Consider the following 19,905-nt stretch of genomic DNA (forward strand, 5'->3'; position numbering starts at 1 on the left):
CCCATGTCTCCTGCATCTCCTGCATTGGCAGGAGGGTTCTTTAAAACTGAGCCACCAGGGAAGCCCTCCCATCACCCTACAGAGGACGGAAATGCCTGAGAGTTAGCTCTGAGGGGCATTCCACCTAACCTCACCCCAACTATCAAATCTAGGACACGTGGCCCTCAAACTTCAAGGCTCTGCCCCCATTTTCACCACACCAGATTCAGGGGGGAAAAAAACCCCATCATCAAAATAACACTTTCCCTGAGAGTTTAGAGCTGTGAATACAAACCCAGCCTCAAGATTACCTGGAGTACAAGACCTCCAAGCTGGAAGTCACAGCATTTACATTCCTGTCTCAGCCTTGCTACTAATTAATAGCTGACTTTGGAACAGTCCCTTGAGTTGCTCCACCTAAAAAAAGAGTTTGAACTGAAGGATTGCTGTTAACCTTTTCTGACTGGTTTAAAAATATGATTTATGCATGTACCGGGAATTCTAAGGACTCTCTGAAGCCTATCCATGGATCCCCAGGTCCCAGGTTAGAACAGCTCAAGGGTCTACTGTCTCTTAGATTCATTTTATTTTGTTCTATCTTCACGTCTTTGCCTCCTAGCCACAAACCAAACCTGCTGCTTGCGGCAATTCCTAAAACCTGAGGATGGAAGTCCTAGTTCTTTCTCTAACTCAAATTCTACAGTAGGATAAAGCATCCTTTGCCCCCAAAGCACGAACAGCTGGAGGAATGAGCCCTTGGAGACCAGGGGGTGGGAGAATGCAGGGTTACTGCTCCTCCCTCCCCAGCCCCACTCTCACCTGGGGACTTTGCCCCACCCCAACCTAAATCAATTATCTACCTCTTCCTCCCCTACAGGAAGGTGTGTCTAGGTGTGCACTCAAGTCCTGGGGGGAGAGGGCTTCTTCTCTAGAATTGTCAGCTGCAGCAGCACTATCCCAGTACCAGATGTGCTCAGATATAAGTGTGCCTCGCCGTCTCTGCTCCCTTCCCTCCACCACGCGCTCCTCTGTGAACTTCAGGCACGGATGCTGATCTACACCAGGGTGCTGCCTTGGATGACCCAAAGCCCCAGTTTCTAGGGGTGATGGCCCCCTCAGCCAGAACAAGGTGTGCAGATGGCAAAGGATCTACAGTCAGCAGCATTGGTGGGGGGGCACGCCGGGCATCCCCCTCCGCTTCCCCTAGTCTAGAAGGGAGTCATGCCTGCCACCACCCTCCTGACTCCCCCTCAGCCCCTTTGTCTCTCTTCTCACCCCCTCCAAAGCAAGTTCCTGAACATTCTTCTTCCCCCACAACTTCCCCCAGCTTGTCAGAGGATGCTGCTGATGGCTGTTAAGCGCCCCCAACCCAGTAGGTGCAGGAGAACATGCATCCAGCATGGTCTGGCAAGCAGAGGAGGAGGAAGGGGCCTCCAATAGGACCCGGCCAGCAGGAGTGGGGGAAGGAAGAAGGGGGGGGTGGGTTAGCAGCAGGAGGCAAGAGGAAAGGGGAAGAAGGGGCGAGAGGGTGGCTGGGTGGGGGAGGGGCTAATTAGAATAGACTTGCCTAGGGCAGTGAGAGAGGGCTGGGCTTCCACGTTTGTGCCAACCCTCCTCCCCGGGCAGACAATAGGAGAAATAAGGGTTAATTAACTCTGGGCTTGGGCTCTGGGGCTAACAGCTCCTATACACCTCCCCACCACCTGAGTTCAGAAGGTCCCAGGCCAGAGTAGCCAAGAGAGTGGGCAGGATGAAGACACCACTGCAGCTCCACTACAGGCCACCCAGGGGGCCACTTGGCCTGGAGTTTGTTCAGCCTGGAGAGCCACTGGCAACTCCACTCTGGTGGAGGCAAGGCCTCCCCGTCCAGTCCCCCATGTCTTCCGGCAGCTGTCCCGCCTCCACCTCCCTCCGGACTCAGGCTGCTTCCCAAGCCAAAGGTCAGAGGTCCAGGGACCCAGGCGGACGCCCGCTGGGGCAGCAGACCCAGGGCTGTTTCCAGTGCCTCTGCCATCCCAAGCCGGCATAAGGCCACCCCACAGCCCCGTGTTAGGGTCCCAGTGCTCCCTCCCACTCCAACACCACTTCTTTCTGGTGGCCTAACGGTGGCTCCCAGGAACACACAGGAGAGACCATCCCTCTTGGGAGTCCACAAGGTTGGCACGGCCTGAGGACAGCGTGGTCCATTAGCCAGGAACACAGGTCAGCCAGGAAACGCCAACGACCCATCTGCCAGCCAGCTCAGCAAAACCGCTGCCTCCAGCCCAACTCCACGGGCCGGAGTCTGCCCCCAGGACCACTGCCCCAGGCTCAGGCCAGGGCTGCTCTTCCTGGCCCCGGAGCCACCAGGTCCCACCTGAGAGCAGGGAGGAGTGGGGCTTGGGGCTCCTGAGCAGAGAGTGGGTGGGACGGCAGTAACTCAGCATCTCCAGAACTCAGGCCAGGCAGGGGAGCCAGCTCCCGCGGGCCGGGGAGGCAGACTTGACTCTTCTCAACCCAGAGGGCTGCAGGCCCAGAGATCCTCCCACCGGCCCCTGCCGCCTCCCCGCCCCCAGTTTCCCCAGGGCTCCGTCCAGGAACCTACCCATAAGGCCAGGTGCAGCCCCTCGGTGGTCCAGCTCAGGTGTGAGCCCCGGCCCTGAAGCTCCGTAAGTAGCTGCCCGTCTGGGGGGAGGGGAAGGGGGCGATGGGGCTGGGGGGCGGAGGGGGCCAGAGAGAGGGGGAGGGGGGAGGTGGGGGGGAGGGATTGAACATTTTCTTTGTCTAGAACTCCAGGTCACGTGGGCCCCGCTGGAGTGCCTGGTTGGCTGCGAGCGGGCCGGGGGAGGGGGCCGACTCTCAGACGCTGGCAGTGGGCCAGCCCCTCTCCTCCGGTCCGAGGGGCGCGGGCCGGCGCTGGGGCCTGGGGGCGCGGCTGGGCCTCCGCCCATTCCTGGGGCCCCGCCCAAGCCAGGCTGGAGGCGGCGCCCGCCCCATCCCACCGCTCGGCCTTCCCTGTCCCTGCCCCCGCCCCAACTCGGCCCGAACCCGGCGCGGAGCCGGGGGTGAGGCGGAGAGCCCGCGGACAGCGCGGGGAGGGAAGGACGGGGGTCGGGAGGGAAGGCGCTGCGCTCCAACTGCGGAGGTAAGCTGCGAGCGCCCCGAGAACCGGGAGCGCAGACGAAAGGAAAGAGGAGCTTTCGGACCGTCTGGGACAGCCAGGAGAAAGTTGTTAAAAGTGAGTCTCTCCGCAGCGCAACCAAAAAGAAAAAAGGAAAAGCTTACAAGTGAGCGGAGAGGCCCAGGAAGCTGAAGGAAAATTCAAAGCACACAGCGGGACAGAAAGCGCCCGCACAAAACCGGGAGCGCTCCAGAACGAGAACTTGGGTGGGGGGTGGGGGGCGGCGAGAAGGGGTGGGGGGGTCTCCTCTTCACACTGCCCGTGGATAGAGTGGTGCCTTAGCGTAGCGTGAGGAGTTCAGGCTTAGAAAATAACTTCCTGGCCAAGTTCTTGGGTCCCCTGGGTCATTCTAGGTCTGCTTTCTATGTCTCATTTTTCCTGTTTGCAAGGTGCAGGGTTGGGGGTGGGGTGGGGAGGAGTGCAAAAATATAACACCTCCATTCGCAGCACTAACATCTGCAGCTCAAGACTCCATTCTTCCTCTGGAGCCTCCAGGTGGAGCCTCCAGTTGCACCTTCAACCATTTCATGCTCCCTCCTCCTGAGCAGAGGCCCCTCCCCACAAAGAAAATTTATACATATATATATACACACACACACTCACTCTCTGTCCCTCCACACCCTGCCCACCCCCCCCCACCCCCTCAACAACCCAGAAGCAGACACTGCCTTCAAGGAGCTAACAAATTCAACTAGACTTGGAGTAATTGGAAAAGGTCACTGAAAAGCATTTCTAGAGAACTATACCACCAATACCAAGTCCAATGGGCCAGGATGGCTTGGAAGCCAACCAAAACCAAGTAGTATGAGTGATAAGGTTAATGAGATTAATGTGGAGCAGAGACTGAACCTGGAGGATGAATCAGATCTGGATTGAGGCTGGCCAGGTAGGAAATAAGAGATGTTAGGCTGGAAAGGGAGGAAAACCCTTGCCCACCTCCACCTCCCATCCCCTCAATACAACTAAAGCGAAAGTGCAGAGAAGAGATATATCCTATTGCAGTGAAGAATAACGGCAAGTTTTCTGACATGAGGTGAATGGGTATTTTGGAAAAAGATTAGTGTGGTTTCACTTTGCAAGATGAATTAAAAGGCAGAGCAGGAGAACCAAGAGTAAATGTCCCAGCGGGAAATGGCTGTGTGGCCAGCTGCACTGCTCGATAGATCAGGACTGGAGTTCTGGTTCTGTCCCTGTGACCTTGAACAAGCCACTTAACTCCAAGAAGTTTTTTTTTCACTTGCAAAACAGGAGTGATGACGTCTGCCCTCCCAGGCCCAGGATACCAGCATCTCAAGGAGATAATGCCCCCAGGTGCCTGCCTTTCAGCCACAGACAGTGGGAACAAACCAGCTGGAACAGGTGCTGGTATAATGAGGTCAAAAGATGTGCTGTGAGGAGAACCCACCATCCTTGCCAAAGCTCAGCACCCTCCTGGGGGCCATCAGAGAACAAGAAGGCTCTGAAAAGGGAAGAGGACCCCACATCAGAGAGCCTTCTCCACAGAACACCCAAGCCGTACAAACCCTCTCCCAGCCCTGACTGAGACCCAGAACCTCTACAGCAAAGAGGAGCCCTTCCACATAACAAAGGCCCTAGTCTGCTCTTAGCCATCTTTCAGCCCAATCACGGTACCTGCTTGGTACAGTTTCCATGCTTTTATACCTCTTGCCGGCCCTCACCCTTTGAGGAATGTAATAGGACTTGCTTGGCTTCTCTCACTCATGCCTCCCCGGCATCCAGGCCCTGTTAACAGGCCACTTTAGACCTCACCCCAGGCATCCTCTCAAAATGAAGTTTCTGATCTGGCTTGGCCAGCTCTTTAAAAACACTATCTCACCTATGACATCTCTCTTTCTATTGTTAATGTGGGTAAACATTTAGACTCTACATTCCGGGGTCTTGGTCTTCAATAAGTAATGACACCTATGTATGCAGCCAGGACTCAAAAGTGTCAGAACGGATCAGGACCATCAGTTTTGCCTTCCCTTGGCCCACTCAAAAAGTGCCTTCTCCCTCCAGCTGCCAAACTTACTTATTCTCATTCTCTAAAATTAAGCTCGAATTGGGGGGGAGGGGCAAGATAAAAGTAGGGAATTAAGAGGTACAAACTATTGCTTAACATAAACTATAAGGATATGCAGCACAAGGAATATAGTTAATATTTTATAATAACTGTCTGTGTGTATGTCACTCAGTCATGTGCAACTCTGCGACCCCATGGACTATAACCTGCCAGGTTCCTCTGTCCATGGAATTCTCCAGGCAAGAATACTGGAGTGGGTAGTAGCCATTCCCTTCATCCAGGGGAATCTTCCCAACCCCGTGATTAAATCAGGTCTCCTGCACTGCAGGTGGATTCTTTACTGTCTGAGCCACCAGGGAAGCCCAAGAATACTAGAGTGGGTAACCTAGCCCTTCTCCAGGGGATCTTCCTGATCCAGGAATCGAACCAGGGTCTCCTGCATTGCAGGGGGATTCTTTAGCAGCTCAGCTACCAGAGAACCCCATAATAACTATAAATGGAGTATAATCTTTACAAATTGTGAATCGCTATGTTGTACCCCTGAAACATAATATTGTAAATCAACTATACCTCAATAAAAAATTGGGCTTAGTAAAATTAAGCCCAAATCTTACCTCTTCCACATAGCTCCCAACTTAAGCAAAAAGGAAGCTCAACTCAAAGGTGTCCTCTTATTACTTACAGCACCACCCCTCTCCTGTAGCTACACCAAGGGGAAAGGTTCCCCTTTTCTACACAGTGAGTCACTCAGACTGAGATCTGTGTCTACCTTGTACTTGGTGGGCACAGAGACCTCAAAGCAGAAGAGATCCCAGGATCTAGGCTAAGAAGTGACTTTAGCCAAAGGTCAGGAAAAAACCAGGGCAGGCTTCTAGGATCCTCAGGTCATATATGTTCTCGACCTTCCAAAGTAACCCGCCCAGGGTAGTTACTGGAATAGGTCTTTTGATCAAGATAAAGATAGTCAACCTAAAATAGCAGAGCCACGTAAAATGAGCCAGGTTCTTGGACGTGTTCTAAAAGTATGTTGAAAGGAGGAACCCCTGGATGAAAAGAAGATCTGGTGGATGTCAAGAGCCTAAAAGAAGCATTGGAGAGGGAGTATCCAGCATGGTCCAAAAGAGAGGGCAACCTGAAAGAGAGGGTGTATTTCCTGTTTGGCAGGCAGATTGCAGTGCTCCAACAGGCCTGATGAAAATACCTCTTAAGGACACCTGACTCAGCACTGATCCTGTGTTCATCAAGCAAACTTCTAACTGATTACATTTTCCAGTGACACTGATACCGGTAAGTTGCCAGATAAAATGGGGACAAGCACTTGGATGGATCTGTGTTGGAAGGACAAGTCCTATTATAAATCTGTAAACTGAGCATCCGGGTGTGGGCCTCACCCCTGTCTCTGGGAGCATGAGTGTAGGGAGCGCTGTGAAGCTGACTTTCCAGCTTGTGGAGCGGAGATGAGATGCTAAGTCGTGATCCTCCCCCCAGGAGCAGCAGCTCCCACGGGCGCAAGTGGGAATGCCTGACTGATTTTAACTCGAAGTTCAGCATTCTGAAGCATTTTTTGTCATAAAATCCGGTGCTGGTGGGAGGTGGGGAGGTTATGTGGCGTCCATTGAACAGGACGTTTTAGCACCTGAGTCCCTGAACTCAAAATCAGAGGAGCCAGGATCCCTGGGAAGCCATCTGCAAAGCCACATATTGGGAGACACTGTGCATTTCTTGACACACAAACATTTCCACTGCCCCCATGACAAATGAGAACTTATCTAGACAAGAACCACAAGGTCAAGATGGATGTCTCTTCCAATCCTGCCCTTCCACCTATAGTTCAGAAGCCTCCATGCTACACAGCAGACCTCTGACCACCTGCTGATTACATCCTGCGCTCCTTGCATGGCACTTAAGGCCCCCACGATCTGCAGCCCTTACCTCACACAACCTACACTCAGCCTACCCACTTGCTGTTTCCCAAATATGCCCTTTCCCTGCCTCCATGCCTTTGCTCATGCCGTTCCTTGCTCCTCCCCTTCACCTTCCACCAGTCAAAAGCCTACCTATCTTTCTCAGCCCAATTCACCAGTTACCTCCACCATGACGGTTTCTCTAGACCTGACTTGGCCAGTGAGAGAGCCACTGGCTGCACAAAACCATTTAAATTCATTGAAATTAGATAAAAATGAAAGTTCAGTTCCTCGTTGCACTAGCCACATCCCAAGTGTCCAAGAGCTCATGTGGCTGAGGGGGACTACTGTAGCAGAGGGCACAGATTTTAGAACATTTCTGTCATTGCGGAACATTCTCCTGGACAGTGCTGCTCTGGCCCCTCACCCTTATCATTCCCCACCTGAAAGTTACCTTGTCCTGCCTACTCCCCCATACTCCCAGAGCACCTTGTAATCCTCTCCTAGCACCTGCCGATCTTTGCTTGGACTAAGGTGTACTCCTCTTTCCTCTTCACAAGATTAAAAATCCCTAGAGGGCAGGGCCCGGCTCTCACTCGGGTTCTCGTGGAAGCAGTGTGGACCAGAGCCTCTTGCACACTGTAGAGGATTAAAGCAGTGTTTGCTAAACTGAATCCAACACTGTCTCCAGAGCCTCCATCTGGAGTCTACTGACCAAGTTCCCAAATGGGGGCAAATACTTTCCACAGCAAAGTTCCGATAGGTGCTTAAGAGGTTTGGGTCCACGGCTCCCAAAAGAGGCCGGGAATCTTTGTTTTCCTGCTCCCCTGCAATCCACATGGAGGTTGCAAGCAAATGACCAGGACTGGGCTGCTGGCAGGGAAGCTAAAAATAGCCACAGAGCCAACAGCAAGGAGTTAGCAGGACTTGTTGCTAGGGAGACCAGTCACAGAGAGAGCAACCAAGCGGGGAGAAAGCGTCAGACCTGCACCCAGAGAGCAGAGGCCACAGTCGGGTTGGGCGGGGGGGACTCAAAGTTGACAGGGGTCCAAGGCTCCCACCTAGAGATGGTTCTGCCTTCTGGCAGCTCCTGACTAATACACTAAGTGGGGCAAATGTTCCCCCTGTCCCTCAGTAACCCATCTCCATGGAAACCACCATTGCTGGGGTGAAGTACCAGCCCCTGGAAGGGAGGCCTCTGCCTGGAGCTGGTTGTTATGGCAACCTTCCCCCCACCCCCCAATCCTCTCTCTCCTGGCTTCTCCTGTGGGGAAAAGGTGGGGGCCTGGTCTTGGCTTAGCCACTGTGACTAGGAAACACCGGCTTCCTGACAAGAGTGACCTACGATGGGCTCTTCGGAAGCTCCAGGGACCCCAGAAAGGCTAGTCAGTCCTCAGCACAAGGCAGAGCTTCCTTTCCTTCCTGTGGGGGCCTCAGAGGTCACCTTGACAGGAGAATCTCAAACTCATTTGTATCAGGATCACCCAAGGAGATTTTTAAAAATACAGATTCCTAGGCCCACCTATGGCGATGAGCTGGCTTGGGGTAGAGCCCAGGAATCTATTAAAACCCCCTCCCCCTAAGTGATTCTGCTTCCAACCAGGTATGGAGATCACCGAGGGCCCTGGCTGTTACAAATGAGGAAACAGGCCTGCAGGGTACTGAGCCCACCCAAAGGGTCAAAACTGAGGAGGGGGAGGTAGAAGGAGGGGAGTCACCCCCTCTCCTGGGCCTGTCTCTCTTGCTCCCCCTTCAAACCAGAACATGCTGATGTCTGATATTGGACTGTGACTTAAAACTGAGCCTCTCCACAAACTGTCCCGTCTGGCAGAAAGTGGAGGGGAGTGGAGCTGGACAGCCTGGTCCCCAGAGTGTTTCAGAGTGGTAGCGGCCCAGGCAGGCGACCTGGACTGAAAGAGGAAATCCATCCTCCTTCGGAAGGAAACCAAAAGGGTCACCATGGAAACTGCAGTGTGCTGGCCTGGTTGGGCTTGGTGCCATCCCCAAACCTGGGCCCAAGAGAGGCTCATCTTTAGGCAAAGGCCATGGGGCAGGGGCAGCCCACCCCCTCAAAACCCCTCACCGCTGCCGGTCTAGTCTACTCTCAGAACTGTAAGGAGGCTGAGCTTTATCCAGGAGCCAACCTCTGAGCCTGCCTGAATCACACCAAAACCCTAGCATCCAGCAGCAGCACCACACCAACAGGGGCAGGGTGGGTTGGGGCAGGGGCGGGTGGGGGGGGGGGTGTCCATGGGGGAGGGAGGGGGCGGAGCCAGTGCAGGAGCTGACCTCCCTCCTGTTACTCCTCACAGCCTAATTGTGTGCCCAGGACCCACCGCACATGAAGCCACAGCCCTCATTCAAGACAGCATGCAATTAGATGGTAAATTATGTGGTAGAGATGCTTTCTCCATGTGCTGAAGGAAATCTGAGGTGGCTGGGACCAGTCAAGGCAGGAAGACTGAGGGAAGATGAGAGACGGTGAGCCAGGACAGGGCCCAGCCTCCCAGGTTTCTCAGACGGCAGATCTTTGGGGGCATCTGCAATTGCGTTAGCGTCCCAGAGAGATGCACAAGCACAGCTGTGTGCACACCTGTTAGGGAGGCGAGCCGCCCAGGGCCTCCTGCCTGTTCTACATTCCACTGATGACAAACATCTGATCCAGAGTAAAATGCAGGGTCTGGGAGCCAGCTCCTCGCTGACCCCTCACATCTCCATCTCTTCTGCCTCTCTCCCTGGTTCTCCCATCCCTTCCTTCCTGGCTCCCCCGTCCCTTCCGAGTCATTGCATGCTTGGAAGTCTCAACTCGCCAGACCTGCCAGCAGCTCCCGAAGCCTCAGCTGCAGCCTCCTTTCTGCCCTCGCCCATCTGACCCCTCTTTCCCGACGGCTCCAGGTCTGCTCCTTAAGAGGAAGGCTTCTCCACAAACCCAACTCTCCCACCCCATCACTTCCAGCCCCTAACCGGGAGCTGCAGGGTGAGCACGGCCCTGCCTGTGAGCAGGCTGTGGGCAGGGAGCAAGGGTGGAGGCGGTGGTGCTGCAGGTCCCCAGGTCTCACCTGCCCCTTGCCAGGAAAAAGAACAGAAGGGGCAGGATGGGAGCAGAGGATCACAGCTGATGACAAAGCTTTCGGTAAGTGCCTAGCTTCTTTGGATCTTAGTTTCTTAATCAGTCCGATGGGACCACAGATATCTGCTGAGTATTACAGGTAAGGTCAAAGGAAGTCAGGAGGCATATCATGTAAGAGGTTTGGAAAGAACCTTTCGACAAGTTAGCTTGACCACATACAGTCACTTTGCTTTAGAAACTAGACTCTGGGGAGACTTGTTAATTTTATACCTGGGGGGTGTGGGTCCAAAGAAACCAAGTAAACCTGAACTGCCAGGGTTGCTTTCTCCTCCCCTCCCCCACCCCAGGCTCCAGGGGTCAAAGGGAGGGACCTCAGGGACCACCATTCAGATTCAGGCATGCAGACCCTCTCAAGTTTCAGGGTCCAAAGGGAAGACCCAGGAGGAACCCAGCGGACAAGCCTTGGGGTAAACCCGTTGCTGAAAACACTAGGAACGCCTACCATCTCCATCCCAAAGGAAACATTTGAATTCCTGCACCAAGTCCTTTCCGGTCTTCTCCCCCCACCTCTACTGGGAAACAGTTCTCTAGCTGTGCCAGCGTTAGAGCTCAGTGTTCACGGTCTGAGTTTCAAGCCCTTAGTCACCTGGACAGCCTTAGGGGAGATCTGCGCCTGGGCCCAGAACTAAATTCCAAGTGTACTGAATCCAGGGTGGGGGGCCCAGAGAGCAATGGTTAATAATGCGAATGTGCAGGGAGACCCCGCGAGGGTGACAGGGTGGTGGTGGTTCGGTTGCTAAGTCATGCCCAACTCTTTGCAACTCTGTGGACTGCAACATGCCAGGCTTCCCTGTCCTTCACTATCAGGGTGGTGGGTGACACAATAAGTGCCTTTGGAGGCATCTCTTCCGTGTCAGGGGGCTTCCCGGTTTACTCAAGTGGTAAAGATTCTGCCTGCCATACAGGAGACCTGGGTTCGATCCCAGCTTCGGAAGATCCCCCGGAGAAGGACGTGGCAACCTACTCCAGTATTCTTGCCTGGAGAATTCCATGCACAGAGGAGCCTGGCGGGCCACAGTCCATGAGGTTGCAAAGAGTCGGACTCGACTGAGCAAGTACCACTATTTACTACGCTCCTGTGTTGGGTTTGGTTTATGTCCGATCATCTGAAGCTGGGTGGTTCTCAAACTTGCACAAGCCCCAGAACCATGGGCATCTGACTAGAGAGTCAGATTTCCCAGGAATCACACCAGGGTCTCTGCCTCATAGCTCCAGAATGTGTGTGTCAGTCACTCAGTTCTAACCCGTCAGATCTCTGGCCATCCTGGTCCTCCCCCCCTCCCATGCCAACTGCACACTGTGAGCAACTTTTGCTGTTTTTCTGACTTGCCGTCCCTTAATAACAACTCTTCACAGATGCTAGTTAAGGAATAATGGGCACTGTATTTTTCATTTTTCACTTTCAACTCAGATTAGGAAAAAAAAGTAGGAATAAAAAAGTGCAGTCTCCTGTTTATGTGAATCTCGGTACTATTTAAAAGGCAACGCTTTTAAAAGCCTCCAGAGACAGGTGCAAAGGGGGCCTTTAGTGGTCCTTCAATTATTCTGGAACTCCTGCCAGCTGGTTGCTCCCAGAAGCCCCAGGTAGGTGAGCTGACCCTCCCTACCCTGGTCCTTCCAATGCAGGGTTCCTCCCTCCCTGCTCACCAGCCTGCACTTACCCTCCTAGTGGATGACTCCTGAGTGCCTGCTAAACCCCTCCCCACTGTCAGCCACCCTGCTGGCTTCTCAAAAGCAGCTTGTCCAAAACCTAACTTAAAAGTCCACTCCTGGGACTTCCTGGTGGTCCAGCAGTTAAGAATCCGCCTTCCAATGCAGGGGACGTGGGTTTGAGCCCTGTGGCACACGGCAAGAAGGCCTGCCTGCCACAACTACTGAGCCTGCACGCCGCGACGAAAGGTCCCACGTGCCGGAACCAAGGTCTGACACAGCCAGACAAGCAGATAAATTTACTCCTCCTAAGAGGGTATCTTCATGACTTTAGGGCAGGCAGAGAACTCAGAGATCACACACACACACACACTCACTCCAATAAAAGAAGAATTTGGTTAACTGGACTTTGTTCAAATGAAAAGCTTCTGACCATCAAAATAAATCCGTAAGAAAATGGTAAGTCCATACCACCTTCCTGTTCCAAACCTGCTCTTCCTCCCTAGCTCAGGATTTCCTAGCTCATATCATGACAGACCACTCACCGCAGCACCCAAGTACCAGCCCAGTTTCTCCCTCGCCTCCAACCAGAGGCAAACTGTATCAGTTCTATCAAGTCTGCCTCCCACTGCCTGGCCACTTTGTCAAAATCAGATGAAACACCCTCCTAATTGGTCCTTCTAACCTTCCTTGGGTCCCTTTGCATTGCAGCCAGGGAGGGTTACCTTCCCAAAATACACACCCGGTTCTCCAACATTCCAGCTCCCTCCTGCACAGTGAAGCCCACGTTTCTCACTATGACAGAGAGGCTGGTAACAATCTGACCATCTCCCTTTGCAGTTTTATCTCTTCTTACACTTCCTTGCCAACTCCCACACCTAGTTACCAGCTCTCACGCTGTTCCCTGACCAACCCAGAAGTTTTATGCCTCTTTGTCTTTGCCCTCAGTGGTTCTTTTTCCTGAAACGCCTTCCTTATTTATCCTTATTGGAATTCTCAAAGGACATCTCCTCCAGGGAACCTTCCAGGAGTTCCCCCAGAAGTTCTCTTGCCCTCCTCTGTGCTCACCAGACTCTTGGTGGCAGAAACACAGGCCGAGGCCCATGCTCCATCTGATGCTGTGGCTCACGGTGGGCACTCCCACCTCCTCCTCTAGACCATGTGTACGCTGGGACAGGGACTGTGTCCACTGTCTCCTCCAGTGCCAGCATGGCGCTGCGTGTATTTAGTAAATACAGACTCAAGTCCGTTGACGACATCTAGAGTACTGGCTCCTTAACAGAGTCACACAGTCCAGCTGAGCCCCACCCCCCCGCCCCGCTCCCGTGCTTGAGCATCCCAGGGACCTCCTTAACGAATGCTCTGATCATGAAAGCAGAGAGAATAGCACCATTGGATCTTCTCTGTTTGCCTCACAGCGAGGGCTATGAGGTGGTTTCTGAAAGCTGAAATAAAAATGCAAGAAATCTTGAGGTGCTCTAGATCCCAAACTCCTAGAGGGTTTTTTTTTAGATCCTTAGAGGGTTTTTAGAGGGGTTTTTTTTTTCAGTGCCCTTCCCCCACTGTCCCCATCAGGCAAACTCCTATCCCAGGAGCAGGCCTGCAGGATGTCTCTTCTACGGCAGGCCTTCCCGGCCTCCTTGGGCAGGGCTAGTTAGCTTTCCCCCATGGCTCCTTTCCTCCTATTTCTGTCCTAATCCTTACTGGGTTGCAGCACTTAACTGCCTACTGCTGCCAGGGTGGGGTTCTGATGTTCCTTTAAACGTGTTTCTTTAGTGTCTAGAAAATGTGGGAAAGTGGCAGAGACCCAGATGAATATGGAGTTTTCTGAAAGCCTGAGCACAAAGTATTTGCTCAGTCAAGGTTTGTAACTCTCAAAATGATGAAGGGTGACTGTGTGACTAAAGAAGAGAAAACGAGCAGTAAGGGGCAGACCTAGCTAGACACCTGGTGACCAAAGCCAGAACAGGGATGTGCAGTTCCTGGGCTGAGGAACTGCCGCCAGGAACGTGTGCCTGTTAAGACAGGGCTGTGTTTGCAACATCACCTTTTTAGTGGTGGCTTCAAGCCTCTCCCTTGCCCAGGTGAGTAGCAAGCCCTTCTATTTCCGATCCTGGCAGCAAACACAATAAAAGGGGTCCACCATGAAGAGGAAAGGAAAACTAGATTCTAGCACAAAACATTAACTTTGTGAAAGTTTTTTCTAAGCATCTTTATTAAGATGCTTTATGTATGTGCCTCTAAAAGAAGCATATATGTGAGGTATGAGAATTCACTCAAACATTTAATTTAGGATGTCCATACAAGGAGACATAGGGAGCTACAGCTCATGACTTCAGTCCGCCTCCCCTTAAATTATGCTATTTCCGAATCTCAGGGGTCATCTGGGTCCATTTGTACCCTGCTACAAACGAGGAAACTAAAGTACAGAGAGGAGAACAACCTTCTCAAATTGATCCTGGGTAGAGGCTGTACTCTGGAGAAGGCGATGGCACCCCACTCCAGTACTCTTGCCTGGAAAATCCCATGGACAGAGGAGCCTGGTAGGCTGTAGTCCATAGGGTCACGAAGAGTCAGACACAACCGAGCGACTTCACTTTCACTTTTCACTTTCATGCATTGGAGAAGGAAATGACAACCCACTCCAGTGTTCTTGCCTGGAGAATTCCAGGGACGGGGGAGCCTGGTGGGCTGCCGTCTATGGGGTTGCACAGAGTTGGACATGACTGAAGTGACTTAGCAGCAGCAGCAGCAGCAGCAGCAGAGGCTGTACTCAGAAACCAGGCCTCCTGAATCTCATTCCATTTACTTAATCCAATTTCACAACATCAAAACCAATCATGAGAAAAACAGCAGTTCAAGGGTGAGGGCTCAGGACCAAAGGAGTGGAGAAGGAAGTAGGGAAGGGGTCCCCAGGGTGAAAGGGACCCAAACCTGGCAAGACCCTTCGGCCTGAAGACCTGCAGCCGAGGGAGGGACAGAGAGCTGGGCCAGTGAGCTCCCTCCAACCCTATCCAGTAGTTTCAGGGGAAGCCAAGACTGAAAACCAAGAAGACACAGTTCTAGTGGAGTTGTTTGCTAAACAGAAGCAGCCTGCGATCTGGAGTCTGGTTTAGCCCAAAGACATCTCCACAAGGATGTCCACATGGCTCTTATCTCATCTACAGGAATCTTAGCTTCCTAGTGGTAAAATAGGGATGAAAATTAGCTTACTTATAGTAATTGTGAATAGTATACCTGTGAAATGACAAAAATAATACAATTTAGTAACAAGTCTGATGTCCTTTATTTAAGGGAAAACAGTCCACAGACTGGGGAAGTACAGCGGCTTAGAGCTGCAAGAGCGCCTTCCCAAGGATGCTGGGCCAGCGTAAGTTCCGCCCACTGACGGAAGAGGCATCCGGAACAGGAACAGGGCGTGATTGGCCAGCAAGGATGGGATTTCCTTATAAGGTAGCGAGTCTTGTTTCCTAGGGGAAAGTGAATCCACTAAACTGAGCTGAAGAGTTAGCAGGAGTTTCCCGTACCTGCACTGACCTAGCTTTATTATTTTAAAAAAACTTTTTTGGCTGAGGCATGGCATATGGGATCTTAGTTCTCCAACTGAGGATCAAACCTCGGCCCCTATATGGAAGCATGGATTCCTAACCACTGGGCTAGCCCATGGACCACCTAGGGTTTCCCAGGTGGCACAGGGGTAAAGAATGTGCCTGCCAATGCAGGAGATACAAAACACAAAACAGGGGGTTCAATCCCTGGGTCGAAAGATCCCCTGGAGAAGCAAATCCCCTGGCTACTCACTCCACTATTCTTGCCTGGAGAATCCCACGGACAGAGGAGCCTGGAGGGCACAGTCCATGGGGTCGCAAAGAGTCAGACATAACTGAGCACACACACACACAGGGACGGCCTAGCCCATGCACTGACTTAGGTTTAGATTTCTGATCTGGGCCGGGCCACAGGGGTGGTCTCTATTTTGTGAAACCTGAAATACAACATTACTTTATCATTAGGATTGTGGTAGAAGTTAATGCTCTCGGCACTGTCCCTGAGATGAAGTGAAAAGCGAAAGTCAGTCAGTCATGTCTGACTCTTTGTGACTCCATGGACTCTACAGTCCATGGAATTCTCCAGGCCAGAATACTGGAGTGGGTAGCCTTTCCATTCTCCAGGGGATCGTCCCAACCCAGGGATCAAACCCAGGTCTCCCACATTGCAGGCGGATTTATTACCAGCTGAGCTGCCTGAGATGAAGGAGGTGCTGACAAAGCTGCCCGTCTGGCCTATTTCAGGTGTGGACATGGCCACTGCTGAACCCAGGGCCTCCTTACTGTTTTCTCACCACTAAAAAGTGGGGGTTGTGCTCAGCACTCTTCTCTCTGTACCCACCACCCCCCGCCCCCCCGCCCAGATGGAATGAACATTTCAGTGGGCGAACAGCTGGTCCGCTGGAGAGACAACGGGCGCCTCTGTGATGACAGTTTCACAGCCTGTCCTAAGGGCCAGCCCTGGAATCACTACTGATTACAGGCTGTCACAACAGTGCCTTTGAAAGGTGTTCGCTCAGCCGTTCGGTAAAGCACACTTGTCACATCTGCTCTAAAGGGCATCATCTCCTTTAAGGGCAATGTTTTCCCTGAGGCCATCCTGTAAGGGTTCGGGTTTTCATTAGTTTATACACTATATGGTGAATAAGCAAGGAACGTCTGCCAGTTGGATTCCCCTAAAACTGCTACCCACGTACTTGGCTAATAGTTTGGTTTCAGTCCTTAAAGGTCTACGTTACGTTGCCATTTCTCACATCTCCTGTACTAAAGCCCAGGAGATCACACTTAATTCATCTCCTTCTTCTCCAAGTGCCCGCCACAATACCCTCAACCCCCCAACACCGAAGGTGCTTGGAGATAGCTTATTAAATGGAATACAGCACAGCAGGAGATGACCCGCTGGACACTCAGAGGCTATTCTTCCCATGGCCGACAGGAAGCACAGTCTGTTGAGACTGCAGGGTTATAAAGCAAGAGGAAGCAACATTTGCTTAGCTCACAGAAGCAGCAGCACAAATGGCCAATAAGCATTTGAAAAGATGTCCAACCTCACTTATCTGGGAAATGCCAATTAAAATCATAACAAGATAGTGTTTTTCCCACCCATTAGATTAGCAAAATATTGATGTTGGCACAGGTGAAAACCTTCTCATACCCTGTTTACGGGAGCCTAAGTTGCCACTGCCCTTTTTGGAGGACAATTTGGCACACTGTATAAAATGCAAAATACACATTCCTTTCAACCCAGCATTTCTCTTTCTAGGTCTCTCTCTGAGAGAAGCAGATGCACACAGAGACATGACCAGGGATGTTCACTGCTGCGGTGCTTATGCAGTAAAACATTGTAAACCACACAAATGTCCACCAATAAGAGAATGGTTAAATAAAATCATGGTAATCCATACAGTGGAAGAGAACAATAATTATGTGGCTTGACTGCCCAGACTTATCGTAAGTGAAAAACCAAGCTGTAAAACGAAACTATAGTGTGGTTCTATTTATATAAAAAAGGAAAAGAGAAAAAAAGCAACTGTGAAGCAAAATTATAAATTCACACACACACACATAGATGGATAGAGACAGCACCAGATACCTCTGGTAGGGGAATTAAAGTCCCTGGGGAGGGATGGTTGGTTGTTTTTTTTTTTTTAAAGAATGTATTTGTGTAATACTTATACAAAATCAGTTTTAAAAAACTAGGCATGTCCTATATATTCTAGCCCTGTGCTGTACATGTTATATATCCCTTATTAACTCACACAACTCTGAGATTAGAAGTAGTCATTCATTCATTCAGCAAACTTTTACAGAGTACCTCCTGAACGGCAAGCCCTGGGAGCAGAGGTGCCCAGAGGGCCTGTGCGGAACAAGCTCGGGTTGGGCAAAAGCAGAAAACACACTGGTGAGTGGGGTTCCATGAAGATGAGACGCACACAGGACAGCAGAGTACAGCCAAAGTCTACAAACAGCGCAGGGACCTAAGCTTGAGGGGCGGGAGCAGTGGTGGGAGAGTGGGGCGGGGATGGGGTGATTAAGTGATGCAGAAGGTCCCAGGTCCAGCAAGTGGACAAGTTGGCACCTGGACTCACTTCCAGGAAAGTGAAGGCTGTGTTGCCTGTGGAGAGAAAAGGGGCCTCTGAGTGCAGGAGGGAGAAGGGAGGAGAGGACAGACTGGAATATGTGCACCAGAGATGACTGTTGCCTGTGTGCACGCTAAGTTGCTTTAGTCGTGTCTGACTCTTCTTCGACCCCACGCACTGTGGCCCACCAGGCTCCTCTGTCCATAGAATTGTCCAGGCAAGAATACTGGAGTGGGCTGCCATTTCCTCCTCCAGGGGATCTTCCTGACCGAGGGATCTAACCCAAATCTCATATCTCCTATATTGGCAGGCGGGCTCTTTACAACTAGCACCACCTGGGAAGCCCCTGATTACTTGTTATCAGTATTTAATAAGTGATGGCATATTCAAAAGCAGAGACCTTACTTTGCCAACAAAGGTCCGTCTAGTCAAGGTTGTGGTTTTTCCAGCAGTCATGTATGGATGTGAGAGTTGGACCGTGAAGAACACTGAGCGCCAAAGAATTGATGCTTTTGAACTGTGGTGTTGGAGAAGACTCTTGAGAGTCCCTTGGACTGCAAGGAGATCCAACCAGTCCATTCTAAAGGAGATCACTCCTGGGTGTTCTTTGGAAGGAATGATGCTGAAGCTGAAACTCCAGTACTTTGGCCACCTCATGTGAAGAGTTGACTCATTGGAAAAGACTCTGATGGTGGGAGGGATTGGGGGCAGGAGAAGGGGACAACAGTGGATGAGATGGCTGGATGGCATCACTGACTCGATGGATGTGAGTTTGAGTGAACTCTGGGAGTTGGTGATGGACAGGGAGGCCTGGCGTGCTGCGATTCATGGGGTCACAAAGAGTCGGACACGACTGAGCGACTGAACTGAACTGAACTGAAACATCTAGTAAGTCTGAGGATGCAGGAGTCCCTCCATTTGAGTTGGAAGCCAGGAAAGAGGCAAGATTCTAGAACAGCAGGACATGGTTTCCTGACCCTGAAGCAATTTAGAATAGGTTGGGGTGAAGACATTAATAAGAGTCATAATCTCACCGGGCTATGACCGCATCCTAAAACCACAGCACTGACACACGGGGAGCCCACAGGCCCTCTGGCTGGATGACAGTTCCAGGCCTCTGCCTCGCACTCGTGAGGGTTAACGAGGTAACACCTGTGAAAAGCCCTTCCTAAGCCTAAAGTGCTCCTTCAGGGCCACGCTGTTCTGAAAACAGAAAGAAAAGTCTGGAACTGCCCTCCTTTGGGGGAAGGTGCCTCTCGTCTCTCCTCCCCACACCCCACCCTGGGCTAGTTCTGCCAGGCCAAGGTAGGTGCTCCTTGGCTCAAGCACAGAGGAGAACCACAGGGGACAGCAGGAACGTGGGATGGAAAAGACTCAGGCACCGCCTTACCCGTGGGAGCCTGCCCTCAGTCCCCCAGCCCCACACTATTCTCCGGGTACACTTGTCAGCACCACCAGAAACCAATGGCCTGGGCCCGAGCTCCCTGAGAAGTTGTCTCATATTTACCCACCTCCCAACTGCTTAGCCAACCAACAGCTATTCACAGAGCCTGTTCTCCCTGCCCAATTATCAGGTTTGGCATAACTGGTGAAGACATAACATGTAAGAGTTAGTGAAAAGTACTCTATGAAATATAACTGACTGCTAAACCCAACAATATTAACAGTAAGGACTACAGGAGTGCAGAGAAGGGAAGAGGGCAGTGTGGACTGGAGCGATCCCAGAGAGCTTCTTAGAGGAGGCAGCAGCTCTCGGACTCAACCCTGAAGAATGAAAAGGGTTTTAAAAGTATAGCAGAAAGGGGAGACCAGTCTCTCACAGGGACTGTTCTATTAGAGAATGGTAGTGGGGGGGTTTAGGGGGTGCAGCCCTTGTGGATGTCACAGTGAGGGTTAAAGTCTTGAGAAACAGCCAGAGGATTTCTGACATGA

General features: G+C 51.8%; 1 protein-coding gene and 2 long non-coding RNA genes across 20 annotated transcripts in view; 2 read left to right on the forward strand and 1 right to left on the reverse strand.

Moving 5' to 3' along the window:
* Nucleotides 1-19,905, reverse strand: part of DNMT3A (DNA methyltransferase 3 alpha) — a 104,287-nt gene that overhangs the window by 20,272 nt on the left and 64,110 nt on the right. The window contains exon 7 of one of the 17 annotated variants that reach the window (XM_069582784.1): nucleotides 2,564-2,671. The exons of the other annotated variants lie outside the window; for them this stretch is intronic. Coding sequence (XP_069438885.1) covers nucleotides 2,564-2,671 — 108 coding nt within the window. The remainder of the gene's footprint in view (nucleotides 1-2,563; nucleotides 2,672-19,905) is intronic. 17 annotated transcript variants of the gene reach the window in all.
* On the forward strand, nucleotides 1,923-5,775 carry LOC138436722 (uncharacterized). 2 transcript variants are annotated; one of them, XR_011255552.1, is made up of 2 exons: nucleotides 1,923-2,627; nucleotides 4,388-5,775. It is a non-coding gene; the product is annotated as an uncharacterized lncRNA (long non-coding RNA). The 2 variants fall into 2 exon arrangements; XR_011255551.1 differs by having other exon boundaries at nucleotides 2,232-3,196.
* On the forward strand, nucleotides 13,788-17,299 carry LOC138436724 (uncharacterized). Its single transcript, XR_011255554.1, has 2 exons — nucleotides 13,788-15,299; nucleotides 17,157-17,299. It is a non-coding gene; the product is annotated as an uncharacterized lncRNA (long non-coding RNA).

Source organism: Ovis canadensis, chromosome 3 (genome assembly GCF_042477335.2).
Source record: "Ovis canadensis isolate MfBH-ARS-UI-01 breed Bighorn chromosome 3, ARS-UI_OviCan_v2, whole genome shotgun sequence".
In the NCBI taxonomy this organism is placed as follows: Eukaryota; Metazoa; Chordata; class Mammalia; order Artiodactyla; family Bovidae; genus Ovis; species Ovis canadensis.